Here is a 21170-nt window from a genome sequence, read left to right on the forward strand (position 1 = left end):
GGACTCCCTGTATATTTTCAATTAACTGAAAAGGATTTAAAATTACCTTTCCAAAAATATAGCACATTTGATATTTTGTTATAGTCCCCTTCAAAATACAGAATTTTTAAAAGTCCCAACTTTTAACTAGTATTTTTTTATTTAGTTCTACGTAAAAAGGTGCTTTCGAAATGTTTTCATAAAATTCTCCATAGCAAAAAAGTTACAGCGATTTGTTAAAAATGTATTTTTTTGAAAAACACCCCTTAACTCCGAAACGGTAACAGATATCGATGTGCGGTTTTCACCATCATATTTTTGATAAAAATTGAGCTCCAGACACCGATATCAGTTTCGGTTTATCTCCTACAGAAAAGGGTGTTTCCCTTTAAAAGCGTCCAGTTTGGTCCACCCTGTGTAGTGTGTCCCATTTTCATTGCAAATAAGGGTTATCTTGCTTATTACTTAAGACAGAACGATTGCGATTGCGATTTTCATAAAAGTGAACTACTTTTTTATGAAACTAAAGATTACAACAAATTAAATTTTAATAGTCTCCTTAGTTTCCATAATGCAGGTGATTTTGAAATGTTTCCAATTTAGTCTATACGATTAGAAATTGCTTACGAAAACACCAGTTAATTCGGTGCATATCCTTGCCAACTAAACATCAAGAGTCAAATCGCCCGTATATTGATTTTCCTGCCTTACGAAAGCTATGAACTTAAATTTGTTTCTATACTGACTCGCCTCAGCATAATAAAGATATTTTTAGTTGGCAGTATTAGAAACACCTGTACTTGACGAATGGGTTAAATTGCATTTCTCCGGAACATTCGAATCCGAGATTAAACAGCATATTGCAAGAAACTCATTTGAATGCTGTCGCTGTTTCGCACAAAGAGGCTGAGAGGAACGAAGAAAGGAAACGTCAAACAAACGTAAACCTTTGAAACGCGTACGTGATTGACATATTAGAAGGGGGCACAGAAATATAATTGTTACGTTGAAAGACATATATGACTCTTTTATTATAATGTTTGCCATACAGTATTTAAGAGAAAAGGACGAAAATCAAGGGTGAATCGTCACGAAAAAAATATATATGATTTTAAATATTTTTGTAAGACGAAATATTAAAGATTATTATCATTAGAAGTTTTTTTATGTGAGATAAAAATACTATAATATCAGAAGTTTACTACAATACTATAATATTCAATTTGTGAATTTTAATTATCTGTTGGTATTTACCAAAAAAACGCTATCAAAAAATACGCACAATCAAAAATACAACTTTTAGATCTTAGATAGGAGCTATCGGAAACAAGAAATAGTAATCTTATCCAGTAATCAAGTAGTCTTAAGAGCGATCAACTCGGTAACCATCAATTCGTAGTTGGTCAAAGAATGACTATAGAAGCTGAACAAATTATATATAATAGCTTTAAAAGCCTAAAAGGCTCATGGCTTGATTGGTTATTTTTCTCCATTTGTCTTTAGTTTTCGCCATTATTCTCCACCCCCGCCCACTATTATCCTTTCCAAGTCCTCTTCTCTACCCCTCCTTCTCTTCTAACTATTTCACGTTTCATTATCATACTAGAAACTCTTTTTTCGGTCATTCTTTCAATGTGTCCCAGCCATCTCAGTCTTTGTACTCTTGCTACTACAGTAATACTCGGTGCCCGATATTGTTGCTTTAATTCTTCATTTATTCTTCTGGTCTATATGGTGTCTATCTTCTTTCCTCCATAAATCTTCCTCAGCATTTTTCTTTCCCAAATCTCTAGCCTCGACCTTTCGGTTCCATTGAACGTCCATGTTTCACATGCAGCACTATTATTGGTCGTATCATTGTTTGGTACATTCTGATTTTTAAACTTCTAGAAATGTTCTTAGAGAACAAATTAGGCAAAGAAAATAAAGTTCTAGCTAGAGAAGGAGCGAACACTTCATTAACTGGACCTAAACCGTTCTGCTTCCCAGTCTAAGACACTCTAAGAAATGTCTCAGGACTTACGATGGACAAAAATAAAACATTTTAGTTGATTTAAGTAAGAATGATCTTCGGATTATCACAGGGTTTTTAACAGGACATTACCTTCTCAATTTCCTGCAGTAGATTGAAAATTTTTAGAAGATCTGATTTAGAACAACGCCAACCGTTAGAAATCATCAAAAAGAGAAAAATAGCCTATTTGGGGCACATACTACGTGAAAATATATCATATCACTATCAGCGTCTAATTTTCCATTGTAAAATTGAAGCAGGTAAAAGCGGAATTGGCCGACTCCGGACATTTAAAAATCTCATTGCTTTGATACCTCTTTGCTTTTTGGTTGTCGCTGTTAACTGAGTTTCCAATTCCAATTCTATTTTGACCTTCCCACTCATTCTGCTTGTTAATTCCTTTTAAATTTTCGTGGAAAATATCCTTGAACCTTTTGAGTTGTCCACCCGGCCTCCTCTTAACGTCTACAAGCTCACCGTAAAGCAGAGATTTTGGTATGCGGATTTCTTGCATTCTGCATACGTGACCAGCCCATCTTAAGCGGGCTTTTGTAACCATGACTTCAATATTCTCGCAGTTAAGAAATATTCGTCAATGGTCAGACATGTATAACTTCCAAGGACTCCAAGTCGCTGCAATAATAGAACCATCTGATGAGAAAGTAAAGGATGAATGCCTACTATCTGCAGGGCACCTTAAGAAACAGAACGAGTAATGGGATGCTTAAACTAGTTTGGTGGGATCCTCACATATCCAAGAGGAACAAAAGACGACTTGGACAAAGCCCGGTTGAATCTGTTCTATGCTATGAATGTTAGGTATGGATGTTAACTCTGACTTGCGCAGAAGACTTCTTGCCACTGAAATGGACTACCTCAGGTGAAGCGCAAGAGTATATAGAAGAGACTGCGTACGCAACGAAGAGGTAAGAGGAAGAATGGGCGCTCAGGACACGGTTAATGATAGGATAGAGAGAAGGTCGCTGAAATGGTTTGGGCACCTTATGAAAATGCCAAATGGGTTTTTCACTGGGTTCTGCCGCAACGAAGAAAACGAGGGAGACCACGACGATCCTGGAATGACGGAATAAGAGAATCCAAGGATGCTAGATAACTAGAGGATGATGATGTCTTTGATAGAAAAGCTTGGGGACGGGAAACAGGAAGACGGCACCAGCAGTAGGACTTTTACTCTAATAATCTATTTGTTATAGTAATAAGTACCACCCGTAACATTATATCGTCGTCTTCCACACAGTGTCGTAATTAACATTTAGTATAGGGGCTTTTTCTGTTACAGTTACGACACTGTAGGGAATGTTAGATCACACTAAAAGGCATTTTTTTCGGTCTACTGTAAAATTTTGTAAATGTCAGTTACGACAGTTAGTGTGGAAGGCACCGATATATACCTTAAGAAGAACAGACGTATACGAGCATACGCTGTTACATTTTTTTTAAGTAAATAATCTCTCTTTCGAATTTTCCGCGATATTAAATAATCACATTCGCTTCCTTCCCCGTTCGAACTGACGTAAAATATACTACAGTTTACGTTCCATTGAGTTTCACCGGTGCTGAAGACAGACGTATTAGTATCTCATCGTTTTAAACACCGCCGCCGCAAAATTGCCGTATTTTTCACCAGCCAACGAGCGACGGGAATTTATTTAAAGTATCAAAATTGAAAAATCGCCCAGGGGAGTTTGCTCGGTGCGACTGTGACAGCAAAAAGGGGGGCTGTAAAAGCACCCAGGGGATTCCCTCGGTATGTCCCATCTTTTCGAATCCTCCTCTCAAAGACACTTTTACTTTTAGAGAAAATGACCGGTAACGATGGAGACTTTTCTTTCCCTGCGTGTGTCTACTGAGTCTTTGTTGGTTCGTTTATTGCTGTTGTGCAGTGGGAGCAAAACGGAAAAACATGACCAAAAGTAAAATACAAAAAATATAAAGTCAAGTAAGTAAGCAAGTGTCTTAAGGATATGGAGTGATCAACAGTAATAATTGAAATACACTACTCAAAACAATTATCGCATATTTCAATAAAAGTAATTATTACATATTTCTAAATGAAGCACGCATTTTTCTGCCTTTCTCTTGAGAGTTTTTTAGGATGAACTTTTGAACGCACTGACATTTAATTTTTAGTCGGCCTAAGTAAGTAGTAATATTTGATTGCATTGCGTAGGCTATACGCTGACAGGCAATTTTTAATCGGCCGACTATTTAGTTGCATACTTGTAACCAATATATTCATATGGAGCCGCGCTCACATGCAATGAAATACTCGGCCGATTGGTTCCATAAGTAGGTATGTATTGTTTTCACCTTTGCAACTAAATAGTCGGCCGACTAAAAATTACAGGTCAACGCGTAGGCTTATTGTAACTATTTAAAACCGTAAGGCAGGGAATTCAAAGTGTCTTGTTTTTTACATTAATATTTTTTTTAGAAAATATGCGATAATTGTTTTGAGTAGTTTATTTGGCAATACTGTGTTGGAAGAAAATACTGGTACTAAAACAAATTATCGATCCAAAAATTTTAGTAAATTATTTCAAATCATTTACAAGTCTTGACTTTGATATTATTTGTGAAATCGACTTATTGTTATTATCGATTAAAATAAAAAAACCTGATTAAAATAAACCAAAATGTATTTTTTTCTTATTTTGTCTCTGTCCAAGGTTTATAGAAATAACCACATTTAAAGGCTCCAATTTTCCTCATTGTAGTCACTTTCAGGGTCCAGGATTCCATTCCATATAAGAACAGAATAATTGTAGCACCTGGTCATATGAAATCGGGTGTTCATTGTTAAAGTTAAACTTTTATAGTTCAGTCATTGGGGATTTTTGGTGGGAAAAAAGTCCGGAAGTTTTGCAGCTTTGCAGGTTTATAGGTTTTGGAGTCCCTAACTAAAATCCATAAAATGCACATCTCTAGACCTGCCGCCGGCACCGCCATCTTGCCAAGATGGCGCCCAAAATCGGAATTTTGTGAATATCTCAAAAACTATGCGTTTTTCGCGAAAATTTGAAGAGAACAAAATTAAAGAGAATAAAATTTACTATAAAAAAAGTTTTATGAAAATTTTCGCTAAAGTCGACCGTTTAGGCACAAAATCCTTGGAAATTTTACAATTTTGCGTAAAATATGATATACTATGTATAGTCGATTTTCTGAAATCAAATGTCGATTAGGGTTCACTAAAACTAGTTTTAGTTTAGTTTCTTCAATTTAGTCATAAAACAGTGGCGTATCATTAATTCGCTCATTAATTTATGAATAATTAATTTTAATTTTTGAAAATGTTTACTTTTTTCCATACCACCCAAGAGGTAAAGTACATGCATGGCGCGTTTATTTTAACGTGGTCTCCCCGGAGGCCTACCCCACTAGATAAATTAAAAACTTTAACTTAACTGCACAAGTTCGACGGATCTGGCTCATTGATGTCAAAGTCGATCTTGTCTGCTGTGCTGGGCTCATCAGGGTGGTCTCTCAATACATCCAACTCTTCATCTTCAGCCGCCAGAGGGATATCTACAGGCAAGTCCAACTCCTCTTCATCGGATTCGTCGAGTGGCACTTCAGTGACGTTGTCACAGGATTTCCCATTGCAGTATCCGCAAATTATTGAACATTTTAATCCTGCTTTTCTGCATCCGCAGGCTTTACCATAGTTGTTGGTTTTGCATTTACAGGATAAAAATGCCAATAGGGATTTTGGAGCTGGATCTTTCAACGTTGTCATCATTGTTGTTTCATCATTGTGATTGGAGTAATGCCTGTTATTGTTTTCTTCCAACCCCATTCTTCGGCATCTGTGGTACAACCAGACCAATGCTGAACCTGGTGGTAAGTTCGCAATGAATGCTGTCCAGCACGACAATTAATGATTCTTAAATTAATGAGCGAATTAATGATACGCCACTGTTTCATGACAAAATCGAAGAAACTAAACTAAAACTAGTTTTAGTGAACCCTAATCGACATTTGATTTCGGAAAATCGACTATACATAATATATCATATTTTACGTAAAATTGTAAAATTTCCAGGGATTTTGTGCCTAAACGGATGACTTTAGCGAAATTTTTCATAAAACCTTTTTTATAGGAAATGTTATTCTCTTTAATTTTGCTCTCCTCAAATTTTCGCGAAAAACGCATAGTTTTCGAGATATTCACAAAATACCGATTTTGGTCGCCAAGTCTGGAAATGTGCATTTTATGGATTTTAGTTAGGGACCCCAAAACCTATAAACCTGCAAAGTTGCAAAACTTCCGGACTTTTTTCCAAGCCTAAAAAAATCCCCAACGACTGAACTAACTTTTGTAAGAAAGCTTTGCTGTCGGCTAACAGAATCGTATCATCAGCGCATCTTATGTTCCTTAAGAGTCTATTACGCTGTACTGTTCGGGTCGCTTTCAGGGGTCGGGTAAAGCGGATGTGTGATCGAAGAAAATATATATTATATTTCAGAAATCTGCCCAAATCTTAGCCCGATCCTGTCGTGTTAAGCCATACCCAAAATTCCAAACACACGTGCTTTGATTAAGGCTTGATTAAGGTTTGCAGAGCTTCAGCATTTGCCATAAAATAGAGAGCAATTTGTTACAAAACCATATAAATTATATATCATTGTAATCACAAAACTTCAACCTATTTCCGTATTGTAACGGAATTTTAAATTATATCTTTATTTTCGAGAAAATATAGTCCAAACATAAGAAATATTTTGTTGATGTTTGACCATCAAAATCTTAAAAATAAAGAAGTTGTTTAAAAATGTGTTACACTACGGATATAATATAATCCATTATCTTTAATTTCCTTCTACATTTGTGTAAAAATACCTAGCCATATTTACACAAAACGTTAAATGCCGAACGCTTATTTTGCTACTTTTTCGGACTAGCGAAATAGACTCTTAAAGCCAAAGTGAAAAATCTCTTAAAAATACATATTGAAGAAAGGCGGGGATAAAACGCAACCCTGTCTTACCCCTCTTTTATATACAAGATCCTAAAACAATTTAAGCTCATACACTGGATTTTTCTCGATTCTCTTATCGCGCTCCGTTTTTCCTTCTCGCCGCTCCGGTGTTTTCCCGGAGCCATTTCTCAGTTTCATACTTTAAATAAATTCGCGTCGGTTTTTAGCCGGTGAAAAATATGGCAATTTAGTCGCAGCGGCAGCAGCCGCGTATAGTACCAATACCTACGGGGCCCAGACCGAATCGTTTTAATATAAGAAAGTGCGCTTAATTTTAAAAAAGCCAAACGTGTAGGTTAGCTTGTGTGTATTTATACGAACGAACGGATGGATTTCTTCAAAGAAAAATGGGGGAAAAAGTGAGACGAATAGGTAGATGTTAAAGAATAATTTAGGAAATTATTTAAAGGGCAACGCTGCAACTTCAAAAATTAATGTGTTACTAACAACAGTCACTGTTTACATGGAATCTCTAAAAAGAATAACCCTAATTACCGCGACCTTACAGATCCGTTGTGTCCCCCTTTCTTGAGTTATAAATGATCTCTTAAGGCAGCCAATAACACGCTTCGAAAGCTGCGCCAAGTAAAGGATAACTGGTGGTCACAAAAATCGAATCAGATTCAAGAGTACGCCACGCATCACGATTATCGTAAATTCTTCGAGGCTCCAAAAGAAGTATACGGCCAATATTGACTCTGAAATTCAGCACAGGATTAGCAGCGCCTCAAGAGCATTCTGGAAATTAAGAGACAGGGTTTTCTACAACCATGACTTGTGTACAAAAACGCAACTTGCAGTGTACCGAGCAATTATAATCCCCACCATGTTATATGGGAGTAAAACTTGGGACACATGAACGCATTAAACAAGTTGCAACAGAGACACCTTAGACAACTCTTAAGAATCCGGTGGTTCGATCATGTCTCAAACGTATTGGTCCTTGAAAAAGCTAACTGCGAGAGTATTGAAGTCATGGTTACAAAATCCCGCTTAAGATGGGCTGGTCACGAATGCAAGAAAACCGCATACCAAAATCTCTGCTTTACGGTGAGCTTGTAGACGGTAAGAGGAAGCCGGGTGGACAACTGAAAAGGTACAAAAAAGTGGATTAACATGCAGAATGAGTGGGAAGAAACAGCTTACAATAGAACTCAATGGAGAATTGTAAACTCAGTTAACAGCGACAATCAAAAAGTAAAGAGGCAACAAAGCAATGAGATTTTTGAATGTCCGGAGTGCGGTAGGCAGATAACATCACGTATCGGGATTTTCAGTCACAGAAAAGCTCATGACAGAAAACGCCTTGCGTGACCATCTTCTGATGTGTGTCGAATACTCGTCAGCGAGTAATGGCTGTATGTATGTATGTACGCATAATAATTCAGGGCTTTGACAAAAGCCAGCCCAAGTAGCATTTGGATGTTATCTAACGTCGGGTATACGTCGCGTCCAATAAACCCGACGTCGGGTACCAACGTCGGTTCGACCGCCTGACGACCCTTATTTGCACCTAAATGGGGAATACAGATTCGGGTCGCCTCGACGTCGGTATCTGACCTAATAGGGAATGTAATTCTACCAATTACCAACGTCATATTACGTTGGATTTTAGTTACTTAAAATTCGTCGCTAAGCACTTACGTTACGTTTGGTTTCATATTCGCTACCAAGAATACATAAAAACCTAACCAAACTACGTAATTACTAATTTCATATTATAATAATTCTGAATCATTAATCCAGATATCAGTTTTGTCAACGGAAGTCAATTTTTTGATATATCTGATTAAAATATCTATAAAAAAGTAACTCGCAAAATATTTTTTTTACTTTCTAGCTGGTTTAATCATAAAACTGTACTGTGGTTCCCCCCAAACTCAACCTTATCAATATTAGTCTACTAGAAATCGGAATGTGAATATAAATTTTAAAAACAAAAAACGATTTTAAAATGGCTGACAATCGGATACTTGTTAAGAATGGCGGATTCCTGTGTCCGACTTAATATGAACTACCAATATACCAATTCCGACCGGGTCTCCAATATTAGTCGTCTCACACGACCGAAGTCATCAAACCGGACGACCGGCAATCGTATTATGACGTATATAATTCCAACGTACGCCACGTAACCTCACTTTGCGTATCAGTGATTTGTGGATTTGTTGTTTTCTCCTTATAAAAAAGGGCAGCCACTTTTTTAAGATAGTATATATACAAAATTTAAAAGAATTGGAGCCAGTACCTCACATGTGGGAGGAGGATGGGGTCTGCTGGTTTCCTAAGCTAAAAAATGAAATTAAGATGCACCAGTGTATCTCTTCCGGATAAAAAGCAGTAAATTAGGTTATAAATATGAACATAAAATACAACAAAATATAATTGGACGTTACTTTAGGGATTATCAGTGGGACGTATCCTATTCGGACAACGGGTAGACGTCGGGCTAGTTCAAGTATATGTACGTCGTGCAAGCCAACGTGGGAACAACGTTGGGAAATTAATAAAAATGGTACGTTGTTATTTTGTACGTCGACAGATCGTTGGATTTACCAACTCGGATCCAACGACGTCGCTTTTAATAGGAAAGCGACGTCACCGGTCATATCACCAGCACCCGACCTAAATTTGCACAAAGTCTGACGTCGCTTCAGGTCAGATTTAGTTCGAAGTCAGATAAATGCTACTTGGGAGTATCTGAGACAGTTTTACAGAGGTTAATTCTCCGAATCAGTCGTACCAAAGTTTATCGCACGAATGGTTGTCACTCAGTGCCTCATCACTGAGTGCGCCAAGACGACAACCATTCGTGCTATAAACTTCGTTCTGGTGTTTCCTTTTTTTACTACAGAATCTCCATTCGTTTTTTTCCTGCTTCAATCTACTTACTGATTTCTGTGACATCCCTTTTCCATCTCCACTAAATTTTAGATTCTATTTATGAGGCAGTGTAAGCTTGGCATTTGAGAAAATATTCGATACAGTTGGTGTACTACTCGATCTCGATGTAGCTGGCGGTATTGAAGCTGTAAAATGTGTGCTGGGTCCTGGTGCAATATTCTGAACAGGCGGTGGTTGTTGATTATTCTGTAAAACGCAAAGGCTCAAAGGTATAGGTGCGGCTTGACCATCAGCGTGAGCAGCTTTATCTTTAAGTTCAATAATCAAATTGAATGCTTGTCCAACTAGTAGTGCTCGTATACTGAACTCTTCCGGTGTAGCTCAAGGCATTCAATACACTCTGTCCAAGACATGATTCAGCGTTGTCTGGAGTTTTTATTGTTATTATGAGCAAAGCTTGATACTTTCTGTACCATGTCGTCTAATCTCCTAGTCAATGCATCAACACCTTCTTGAACTGTAAATGGATAAGGTGGAAAGTGTAAACTTTCCCCTGACTTCTCTATTTGTTTAGCCAGAGCTAATCGAGCTCTCATTTTCTCAACAGTCACAGTGTTAATACTCCTGTTCCCCTATGTTCTAACGAAATCAAGGAACATTTTTGATTTTTCTCGTTTGTAAGCCCTGAGAAATTTCTTCGTTTGTCTTAGACCGTTGGAGGATTCCTATTTCAAGTTAAGGATGGATCTTCCAGGTTTTTGAGTTCTGCTTTATGTTGGTTTCCACTTGGCAAGCAGAACGGTTGTGGTCCAGTTACTGGAGTGGTCCTTTTCAAGCTAGATCGTTTGCTACTTGATACCTTCTATCTCTTGATGTGCTGGCACCCAGAGTAAGAGGACTTTATTTTCTTTTCCTAATTTGTTTAGCTTCTCTAGACATTCTTTGATCAACTTCGAATTGATGGTTACTGAGTTGATCGCTCTTAAAGCTGTTTGACTATATGATAAGATATGCCATATTACTCGACCCAGCTACAGTTCTGACAGTTTTCCATTTCCTGTATTTTATTATCTGCTTAACAGGTCTGTCGTTTTTATGGCGAGGGTTCTACTATGCATTTTTCTACCTTTCCATTTGTTGGCGACTTACTACCATTAAAATTGCTTTAGAAGCACCGCAGGGGGGTTCTGGATCTATGAATGGTACTGATGATTCTTGTTTGACCATTTGTTTGCTTGTTAACTAAGTATGATGAGGAAACAAAAGGAAATAATATGTCATAGTATTCTCTACCATTCTCTCTTGTTTATCAACATAACTTTAGGAAACAATATATGCAAAGCTAATTTTTAAGAAAAATTTTATTATATTTTTTGAACTATGAAATTCAAAATTTGCCTGATCATAATACTATAACTTCTTCATTACACAGACTCAATAAAACTGTCATCCATTATTTGCCATTTTCATATACTTTTAACTTAACTTTAGCGACTACATTTTTTTTTCATATGAACTTTCCACTGCAGGTTGATTTCTAAAGACATGATTCAAGGAACATTTTTTACATTATACACTTAATGTAGTTTTCATATCTAACGATTTCATTGAGTATTCACAAATTCACAAAGCATTTCATTGATAGACATAGTAAAATTCAAACTAAAATTTTATAACCAATCTTCATTCAATTTGTGTCACTAAAATTAGTTCGTAAATATACTAATTCTAAGACACGTAAATCGATATTTTTCTCATTCTTACAACTTGGCATTTCCATTGCAGGGTGCGTCTAATTTTAACCCACGAAAAAATCGATAGTTGTGCTTGCTTACACCTAAGGGATCGCGTGACTGAAACCATAATGAGCTTGTCAATAGGAAAACATAGCCACAGGAAAAAATAGACCAAAAATTCGGTTCTATGACTAAAATTTGGGGCCTTTTTTCCATTAGTAATATATAATTTCTTGCTTGTACCTAAACAACTAATATGCTGGGTCTTGGTTTTGGTCTTGCAGTTTGTGCAAGCTCAAGACTAAGACCAAGTCCAGTCTTGCTCATCAATATATATTGTGTATGTCATTTTATTTTGAATAACGAAACTTAAGCAGTAATATTTTAGAAATATTTATTTACACCTATGTGAATAAAAAGATTAAGGATGGAGAATAATGTTATGTTAAACCACTTTAGTTATTCAAACTTTTTTTGAAGTTCGGATCTTTTACAAGATGTTTAAATAAGAAAAAATCGATAGGCTTGTTTTTTTCAATTTAAAATTTTTAAAAAAACCATCCATTTACTTTTAGTTCATAGTAATTTTCAGCAATCGTGCAACTTTCTTATTTATAAAGATTTTCACATAGAATCTGCGAAGAAAATACAGCAGAAATATTAAGAAAGTTTTTGAAAAAACTTACAATCAATTATTTCTAATGGATTTGGTGATATTGATTTTTGAATTCAGAGTTCTAATAGCGCGACCACTGTCGAACACCAATTCAATTCCACTTATTTTTACCAAAAGTGCAAGCGTTTCTAACTTGCATTTAAAAATTTACAAGCTATATGGAAAATTACAACGACTTGTTAATCAATAAACAAATAAAGCATCACGAGACGTAATTAAATCGTGAAGCTGAATGCACAATGCATGATGTAAAACCTTCCCTGGAATTTTAAGTACTGATTGGGTCGATCGGTCTACCGCGACGAATTTGCTATAATATCCTCTTCCACGTCTCTTGGCAATGCGAACAGTTTCTCGGTTTATTTCATACGTTTGGCAACGTTTTTACTGTTCTCTCTTTGTTCAGTACATTATAAACGCATTGTATTCTTCTTACATACGGAAATCTCGACCCAGAACTAACCTTTGCCAGCCCTTAGTATATTTTATACCATACAACACCAAACACTCATATTACACTCTAACGATAACCTTCAAATTCTACCAAAATCGATATCCCTACTTTCTACTTTCCCCAGTAATTACAACCTTCACCATACCGGCACTGTCAGACTTAAAAATATCGCCTATTTTTCGAGGAAAACTCCCTTTCCCTTCTTCTCGGACACACGAACCCTCTTCGAGGAGGGGGTCAAAGAAAATAAACGTAGGAGGGGAGAGGGGGGAACAACGTGGCGCCTAGACGTCGACTTTGGTAGTTCGCGTGATTGCGCGAAATTAGGAATTCGCTTTGTTGTGGAGGGGACTTAATAAGTGCAGCCCGCAGTGTTGCTGTTCCCCATGCATATGCGTTCGAATAGACTCCCCATGTGCATGTGGGGGGATGTGGAGGGTAGGGGGTAAGTGGTGCGTGTCCGAGGGGTGTAAAAGTGTGTATTTAAGTGGGAGCGCGGTGGATGAAGGGCGTCGTGGACGTCGTGACGCCGGGCAGTGGTCGAATAGCTGTAAATTGTACGGTAGAAATATTAAATTCATATAGTATATCATTCGCATTCCCATACAAGTTATTAGGACTTTATGACACGCGAAAGGTAATTTAAAACGTAAACTGCATTTTGATCTACAGGGTGGTCCGAATTGTATACCGGAAACTATTCCGAGAAATTTGATTTTGATATCAATATGACTCCTACTTGTAGAGGGCGCCACCTACATATTTTTTAACTGGTTTTAAGAGTAATAACTTTTCGTCAGTTCCTGTACAAAGAAAATATACAGTTACGACATTTTTTACGTAAAAAAGGTCTGTTAGGTTAAGTAAGGTAGTAAAAATCGCTACGAGTAATGGTTCTCGAGATATTTGGAATCAAAATTATCAATACCTGTAATCATTGACAAATTAAACGTGTTCAATAAATAGTTATTAGACTGAAATAATAAATTTAAAATGTTTTTGTACCAAAAATTCAACAGAAATCGTTTTATAATCACTTTTTCGCAGAAAAATTTATGATTAATTTAAAAAAGTAAAAATTTCCCAAATTTATTATTTCAGTCAAATAACTATCTACTCAACGGGTTTATTTTTTGTCAATAATGACATGTATTGACTATTTCCATTCTAAATATCTTGAAAACTTCGTTGTAGCGATTTTTATCAAGAGAATTTTTTTACGTAAAAAGTCACGGAAATGTATATTTTTTTACTCAGTAGATTTTAACAATTACGGACGAAAAGTTACTGCATTTCAAAACAGTTAAAACACATGTAGGTGGTGCCCCCTACAAATAGGAGTCATATTGACATCAAAATCAAATTTGTCATGTCAAAAAACTCCCAGCCACCAATTTTCATCCAAATATTGAGGTTACTTCATAAATTTTTTGGAAAAAAATCGAAATAAAAATGTAACTTCTACACCCTGTATCATGCTTAACGTTTCAAGAGGTTGTAGTTTGTTCAGAACACTGGGCTACAACATTGTATATAAAAGAAGTTGTTACTGTAGTTTTTTAACTTTTATTTATTAAGTTATATTTAAATATGATTTTTCAATTTAGATTTCTCTAAATCAAGATCCTGCACTGGCAGTTCACAGATTCAGGAAAAACAGTAAAGAGAATTTACTTACAGACTGCTCTCCTATTTTTTGCTCCCAGTCTCTCACTTCTCAAGTCGAGATAAATCTCTTTGGTAATTGAATGTTCGGTTTTTCCCCCGCAAAAAATAGGTTCTTTTGTTTTTGCTAATTGTAATTGATGAAGATTTATTCGCATTGTACGCTTTTCGGATAGAAAGGATGGCCTCTTTCGCCCTCTCTCCCCTAACTTTATTTTTACCGTCAAAGAAAAACGGGAATAAAATAGATGGAAATTAGTAGAGTTTATTTTTCAACGTTATTATAGTTAGATAGATATTGAAATATTAAGTATTAGTTTTAGATGTTTTCGCTTAGATCTATTCACTTTACTAGATTTATTATTACTATAAGAAGAGTAGAATTTATAAATTAGATTTTATAGACATATCCTTATGTTTATAAATACAGTAACAGTACAGGATCCGGGGCTGCAGGATTATTACGATTATCTTATTTTTAATCAAAACTTCTACAGGGTGGCCCAAAAAAGTGTGAGTGGATTTTTTTAAATGATCCCGATCTCCCTGGAATTTAATTTAAAATCGATCCCTCTCTAAAATTTAAAATTAAAAAAATAATAATAGAGATTTAAGATTCTATCTTGAATATTTGTATCTCACAATTTAAATCCGACTATATTTTGTTAAGAATTCGCTAGCAGGTAACATATGGCTCTACAGAATTCCCAAGTTACTCTATTTATTGCCACATTGCCAAGTTCAAGCTTTAAAGCAGCAGAGTCGGAGAGCAAATTCCGCAGTTATACCGAGAAAGTCGTAAAACACTCGAGAAAAACAATAGTTTCTTAATAGACACTAAAACAGTAATTAAATGAACAATTTGGCAAGAGACAATGTAAACCGTAGACACCGCCAAGACGTTAAAACATTTAGGACCCTGTTAGTGGGTGCTTTTCCAGCTTTATATTTCGCATTTTTTAGCTTTATTTTATTAGTCAGACGACTTACAGTCATCGCCTATTTGAGATGAGCTTTAAAGGAAATATTACAGAAAGATAGCAGTTCTGTAAAGTTATCATTTTAAAATTAGAAATTAGAATAAAAAAATAAAGTAGCTTATTTATGTTTACGCTAACTGGTTAAAATGGTTAAAATACTGTAGATGACAAGATTTCAAAAAATATAAAAAAAACTTATTTGGAATTTAAATTTGCATCTGTCATGTAGATTTTTATAAAAATACAAGAATTTCAAAAATTAATATAAATAATATTTTTCCAAGTTATCAATTAATTTTTTTTTGCCAGTAATATTTTTTAATGAGGCTTATATTTTTAAATCTGACAGACCATTTAAGATTCAATTAAGAAAATATAAAATTATGAGAAGTTAATTAAGAGTTATTACGAAGATTTTTTTCTTTATTAAAATAAATCTGTTATTTTTCCCTGTCCGCAAGCAATTGAGAATAATATTAAGCAAAAAAAAAATCTTAAAGTCCTGTTAATATTCTTCTTTGTTGGCATTTTTTCCTCAAATTTGTTTGTAATTATATAGAGAGAGAACAAAAGAACAATATAATGTGCGTGTACTTTTTCCTCAAGAATTAATATTGAAATAAAATTAAAAAAAGAAAAGGAATAAATAGATGTACCTATCAAAACAATCATATATTTTATATTCAATATTGCAGGAATTGCATTTTTGCATCACAAAATTTGAAAAAAAAGATGGTAGAAATAAAATTCGAAATCCAACCATCTCTGCTAACTGAGAAACAGCTAAATGCTAAGGAGTAACTGCCAACACAAAATAATAATATGACTTTTCAATGAAAATAACGTTACAAATACTATAAACACTATTTCGTCGGTGTCTTGGGATTAGGACCAAAAGAAAAGCATGCTTTTAATGCTAAAATTTCTGTAGATTGTTACTGATTTGTTCAAAAGCGAATACCTCCAACAAAAAAGCTATTGGGAAGAATCAACAAATAAACTATCGAGGAAAGATGCACTTTGGTAATAAAGTTGTTTTTAAATTCCATATATTGTAGACGATTTCCGCACAACGATGTTTCAAACTTTCGCTAAAATATCAGCATTTTGTTTTTCCTTTAATATAATTTTTAATTTATCTCCCGTTATACTTGGTGCACGATATTGTTGCTTTAATTCTTCGTTCGTTCTTCCGGTCCTCATGTTGTGTATCTTCTTTCCTCCAAAAATCATCCTCAGTATTTTACTTTCTCAAATCTCTAGTCTCGAATTTTCCGTTGCATTGAATGTCCACGTTTGACATGCATCTACTACTATGGTCGTATATACTTCTAGAGATATTCTTGCTGTTAATAATTCTCTGTAGTGCGTTTACACATCTATTACCTGACATTATTCTTGATACAATTTCCTGGGTTACATTTGGTTTCCTTATGAATACGGTTCCTAGATAGTTACTATGGATACGTCAAAACGAGAAATGAAAGATGGCTAAAAGTAGAGTAGACACAAAGTAGAAGGAAAAAAGGACTTATAACTACGTGGTTAGATGGAGTACACCAGTACATGAGAGATAGAGCTATTAAAGAGAAATGGCAAAACCGAACGATATGGAGGTTCAAATGCGGAATGTGTATATAAAGTTTTATTAATGAAACTATATTATAATGAACATGGATTAAATTTTCTACAAATCAAAGTCCACGTACCTCTTCTCCTTTGAAGTTGTGATACCGAATCCACTTCTGCAGCCGGGGCCTATAATACTCCAACATGTATGCTTCGGCGTATTCTATGCCCTGTCCGTTGCCGAATCGACCCTGCGTTTCGGTGGCAGTGATGACATGCACCGTCTTCAGGTCGATCTGAATCCATTCTTCCGGCTCGGCGGTAGCTTGACGCTGAGGACACCAAGCACCGCCATTTTTGTCCGTCCTCACACTGAAATAGAAAGAAAAAATATTAAGTATAGTGCCATATGTCTTTTATAGTATGTCTTCTTCTTTTACAGTACAGTGCCTCTATACAGAGCGGCGGCTATCTCAGTGATCAATCAATGATACGCTTATGAAATTTATCTCCGGAGCCGATAAGACTTGGAGAGAAAGTTCAGAGATGTTTGACGCGTCATATCTCGAAAACGACTAATTCTACGTAAAAAATGATAAGGACCATTTTTGTAGGTAATTACCTAAGCTTAATTTTTTTAGAGAGAGTGTCCTTTTAGAAACCCCGTGGCGATCCGAAGATTGTTCTTACTTAAATCGAAGAAAATCTTTGATTTTTCTAGGTCGTATAAGTACTGAAGTTTTTTTTGAGTGTCTTAGACCGTTGGAGGATTCCCATATCCATTCCCCAATTTTTTTTACCTTTTAAATAAACTTTGAATCATCAAAAAATATTAAATTTATTAAAAAATTATAAGGACCAATTTTGTAGGTAATTAATTACCTAAGCTTAATTTTTTATTCCAAAAAAAATTTGTAAATTGCATATTTTGGCAGGTATTTGCGAAAAACTGATTTTCGGCCATTTGGGGCCATTTTTTTCGGGCAAAGCTGGCCAAGCACGTTGTTACATTTTTTTAAACCCTAAAACTACTCCCCAAAAGGTACACAATCCGCCTGAATAGTCCTGGTCGACGCATTAGGCCGTGGTTTCAACCTTCATTTACTGGACTAAAATTTACATAGATTCTTGGGCAAAAGTCTTTCCACACACGTTCCGGTATACTTGCGTAAGTCCAGTCTGCGAAAGTATACAGGAATGTGTGTGGTTCTGGAATGTTCTGAGTTTCTGACAACATTTTGACTTTCTTTGTTTACATAAATTTGAAAGGAGCGATGAGCTATTTTTTTACTGGCACTAATATCCAAGCCAAGTCGAGCACAGCCGTACCATCCTTTTCTCGAACGTATTAGCGGCACTTTTATTTATTAACATACCAAACACCGCCATTTTTGTCCGTCCTCACAGTGAAAAAGAAGAAAAATATTAAGTATAATGTCATATGTCTTTTATAGTCTGTCTTCTTCTTCTACAGTACAGTGCCTCTATACAGAGTGGCGGCTATCTCTCGCATGTATTTGTGATGTGTGTCATCAGTATTTCACAGTGAGTACAGAGGACCTACAGTTTATTGCCGAATCCGAATGGCACTATTTGAGAGGTTGTACAAGATAAATATGCTAAAGACGGCTTTCTATTGCTTTCCTTGAGGTGACGGTTCGTTGGTAGTAGGAGGAGCAGGAGGACGAGTAGGAGGACTTTTTTTTCTTTGCCTAATTTGTTCAGCTTCTCTATGCATTCTTTGACCAACTTCGAATTGATGGTTACTGAGTTGATCGCTCTTAACACTGCTTGACTATCGGATAAGATGAGTATTTCTTGTTTCCGATAATTCCTATTTAAGATAAGTAACAATAATAATGACTTACACCTTTCTTGTGCTGTTTCTGTGTAAAAAATAACACTTCATAAATATGCTGGTACACAAAAACGCCTTATATTTTTGCATCAGCCAAATATATTCTCATGTAAAGTAAGTAGGTATATTCAAAACGATGCTATACGATGAATATAATATGTTATGGTCACATCGATCAATATCCCAGGGAAACATTTTCAATAAATTTATAAATAAACTAACTACACCCGAGTGATACTAAATGCGCTAAATTGTTTACTGTTTCCGAATCGACGTTTATGTAAATAACCACCCCTCTGCCCATCCCTCGAACATATTGCATCGGCGACACGCCCGCGCCAATAAACAATATGGCACCCGGTTATTATTTAATTTGGCGCCTCGTGAATATTTAATTTTTTAATTTTTATGCCGTCGGTGAAATGGACCGCCAGAGAGAAAGAGGGGCGAGTAGGGGGAAAGGGGGGTAAAAAGTGGTTTGCGGACGCTGTAGAATAGGGCTTGAAATTATTATGAGCCCGTTGTGTAATTTGCAGCCGCGCCCGGACAAAGAATAATTTTTAACCAGAAGCTGTGAATTTTTTCTAACCCTTCACTCTGCTGTTTTTTATTTTTTCGTGAGAATTTTTAGAGCAAATTTAATATTTTTTATAACAAAATATGCCACTAGTCAAAGAAAAAAAATCCGCTTTGCACAAAAATTAAAAATATTATGAGATTTTTCTGAGAGGATGGTTGGGATTGCGGATATTTAGTTTCATCTTCTTCTTTCATTTCAACAGAAATATCAATTTTTCCGGTTGCCGAAGTCCTACCGCTAGATTTCCTGTATTGTACCTACCATCCGAAACATATCTAAAACGTATCTACATATTCATAGTTAACAGTAATGTAGAGAGGTTTATACAAATCACATCAGGTTGTAACTTGTTAATAAATGTCATAAAGTCATCTTTTGAAACATTATTTTTATCTGCTTTGGCTACTACTGTCAGTTCAGTTTGCAGGTCATCAAAAAAATTAAACCAGCATCAAACCTTTCTGTCTACAAATTAAAGTTATGCCTACAAAATCCATATAATCCTGGTAATTAGTGGAATAAATTAGTGGTTTCAATTAGCGTAGAAGTTTGTTTCTTTAATTTTAATGTAAGCATTCAGAACGTCAAAATTAGTGGTAAATATTTTCATTTAGTAGAAAAAGCAATCAAACTTTTAATTTTTCCACTAATTATACTTCCAAATTTGCGATAAAAGTCAGTTTGGCCTTTGATTATTTTCCGTCAAGAGAAATTGTGGTTAGAAATCAAAAGTTGATGTTTTATAAGCTAAATATTATAGTACGAGAGTTAGCAACGTCGGAAAAACAAGTATTTTAAGACGTCTGGCTCTTTGATATATCTTTTACTATGCTCTCTAGAACAGCATGCCGTTTCAGAGAGCATAGTAAAAGACATATCAAAGAGCCAGACGTCTTAAAATACTTTCTCGAAAACGTTGCTAGCTCAGACTATAGGCTTTCCCTATGAATACAACTGACTAACGCAAGCAGTTGCTAGGATATTCTATTAATTTTAGTTGTGTGTTTTAAATATTGCGAATGATCGTAAACTAAAAAGTATAAAGTGTAATTGAAACCACTAATTTATTCCACTAATTGCGAGGTTCTGAATGAAGCTTTAGACTTTTTAAAAAGCATAGGATAAACTCTGTGTTACAGTTGTGCCATGACAAGAGTGTAAAATCTATTGACACACATAGCTCATTCATGTCAGTTAGAGGCCGGAGGAGATCTATCAAGAGACTAACTACCAGATTAGTTCTGGTAGCAAAAAAGGGACGAGGAAAAGAGAAGAGGAAAAGGTCGCAGTAGGATAGGCCAATAGCCATTTCAAAAATCGAATCTAATCTAAAACAATTTTTCGAAAATTTCTATAATTTTATCTGAGTGTTTAATTGATATAAATTTACTAAAATCTCTTCCAAAGATTAAAAAGCAACCGAATTCGTGTAATAGTTCAAAAAATATTACGTTTAATCCCGCTCTTGGCAGACGGTTTTACTATAATTATCTCTGGAAATTCCGGATATTCCGTCCGGATAAATGGGGGAGCAGAGTCCAAAGTTCTCTCGGCGCGGAGCGCGAGTTTCCTTTTCTGTTTTTAATTAAAACTAAAAGCGAACCGACTGAATTTTCCCGGCACTGACGGATCCTTTTTTAATATCTAAGAGAATTAAAATGTTTCCGAATGTCTTGGATGCATTTTTGGAGTTCCCGCTACTACCGCGTCGTTTTTTTAGTTCTTGCTACAGTTGTTTTATGATAGCTCTATCTCGTTTTATTAAAGTTTCAGATTTTTTTTTTCAGTTTTTTTCTTGGAGTTTATTTTGGT

The 21170-nt window shown here is 35.5% G+C and overlaps 1 protein-coding gene across 1 annotated transcript in view; it reads right to left on the bottom strand.

Moving 5' to 3' along the window:
* LOC115877300 (discoidin domain-containing receptor tyrosine kinase B-like) overlaps positions 1–21170 on the bottom strand; it is a 288039-nt gene that overhangs the window by 28346 nt on the left and 238523 nt on the right. The window contains exon 5 of the mRNA XM_030893435.1: positions 17061–17292. Coding sequence (XP_030749295.1) covers positions 17061–17292 — 232 coding nt within the window. The remainder of the gene's footprint in view (positions 1–17060; positions 17293–21170) is intronic.

Source organism: Sitophilus oryzae, unplaced genomic scaffold, assembly GCF_002938485.1.
Source record: "Sitophilus oryzae breed Bouriz unplaced genomic scaffold, Soryzae_2.0 scaffold_1443_pilon_pilon, whole genome shotgun sequence".
NCBI lineage: Eukaryota > Metazoa > Arthropoda > Insecta > Coleoptera > Curculionidae > Sitophilus > Sitophilus oryzae.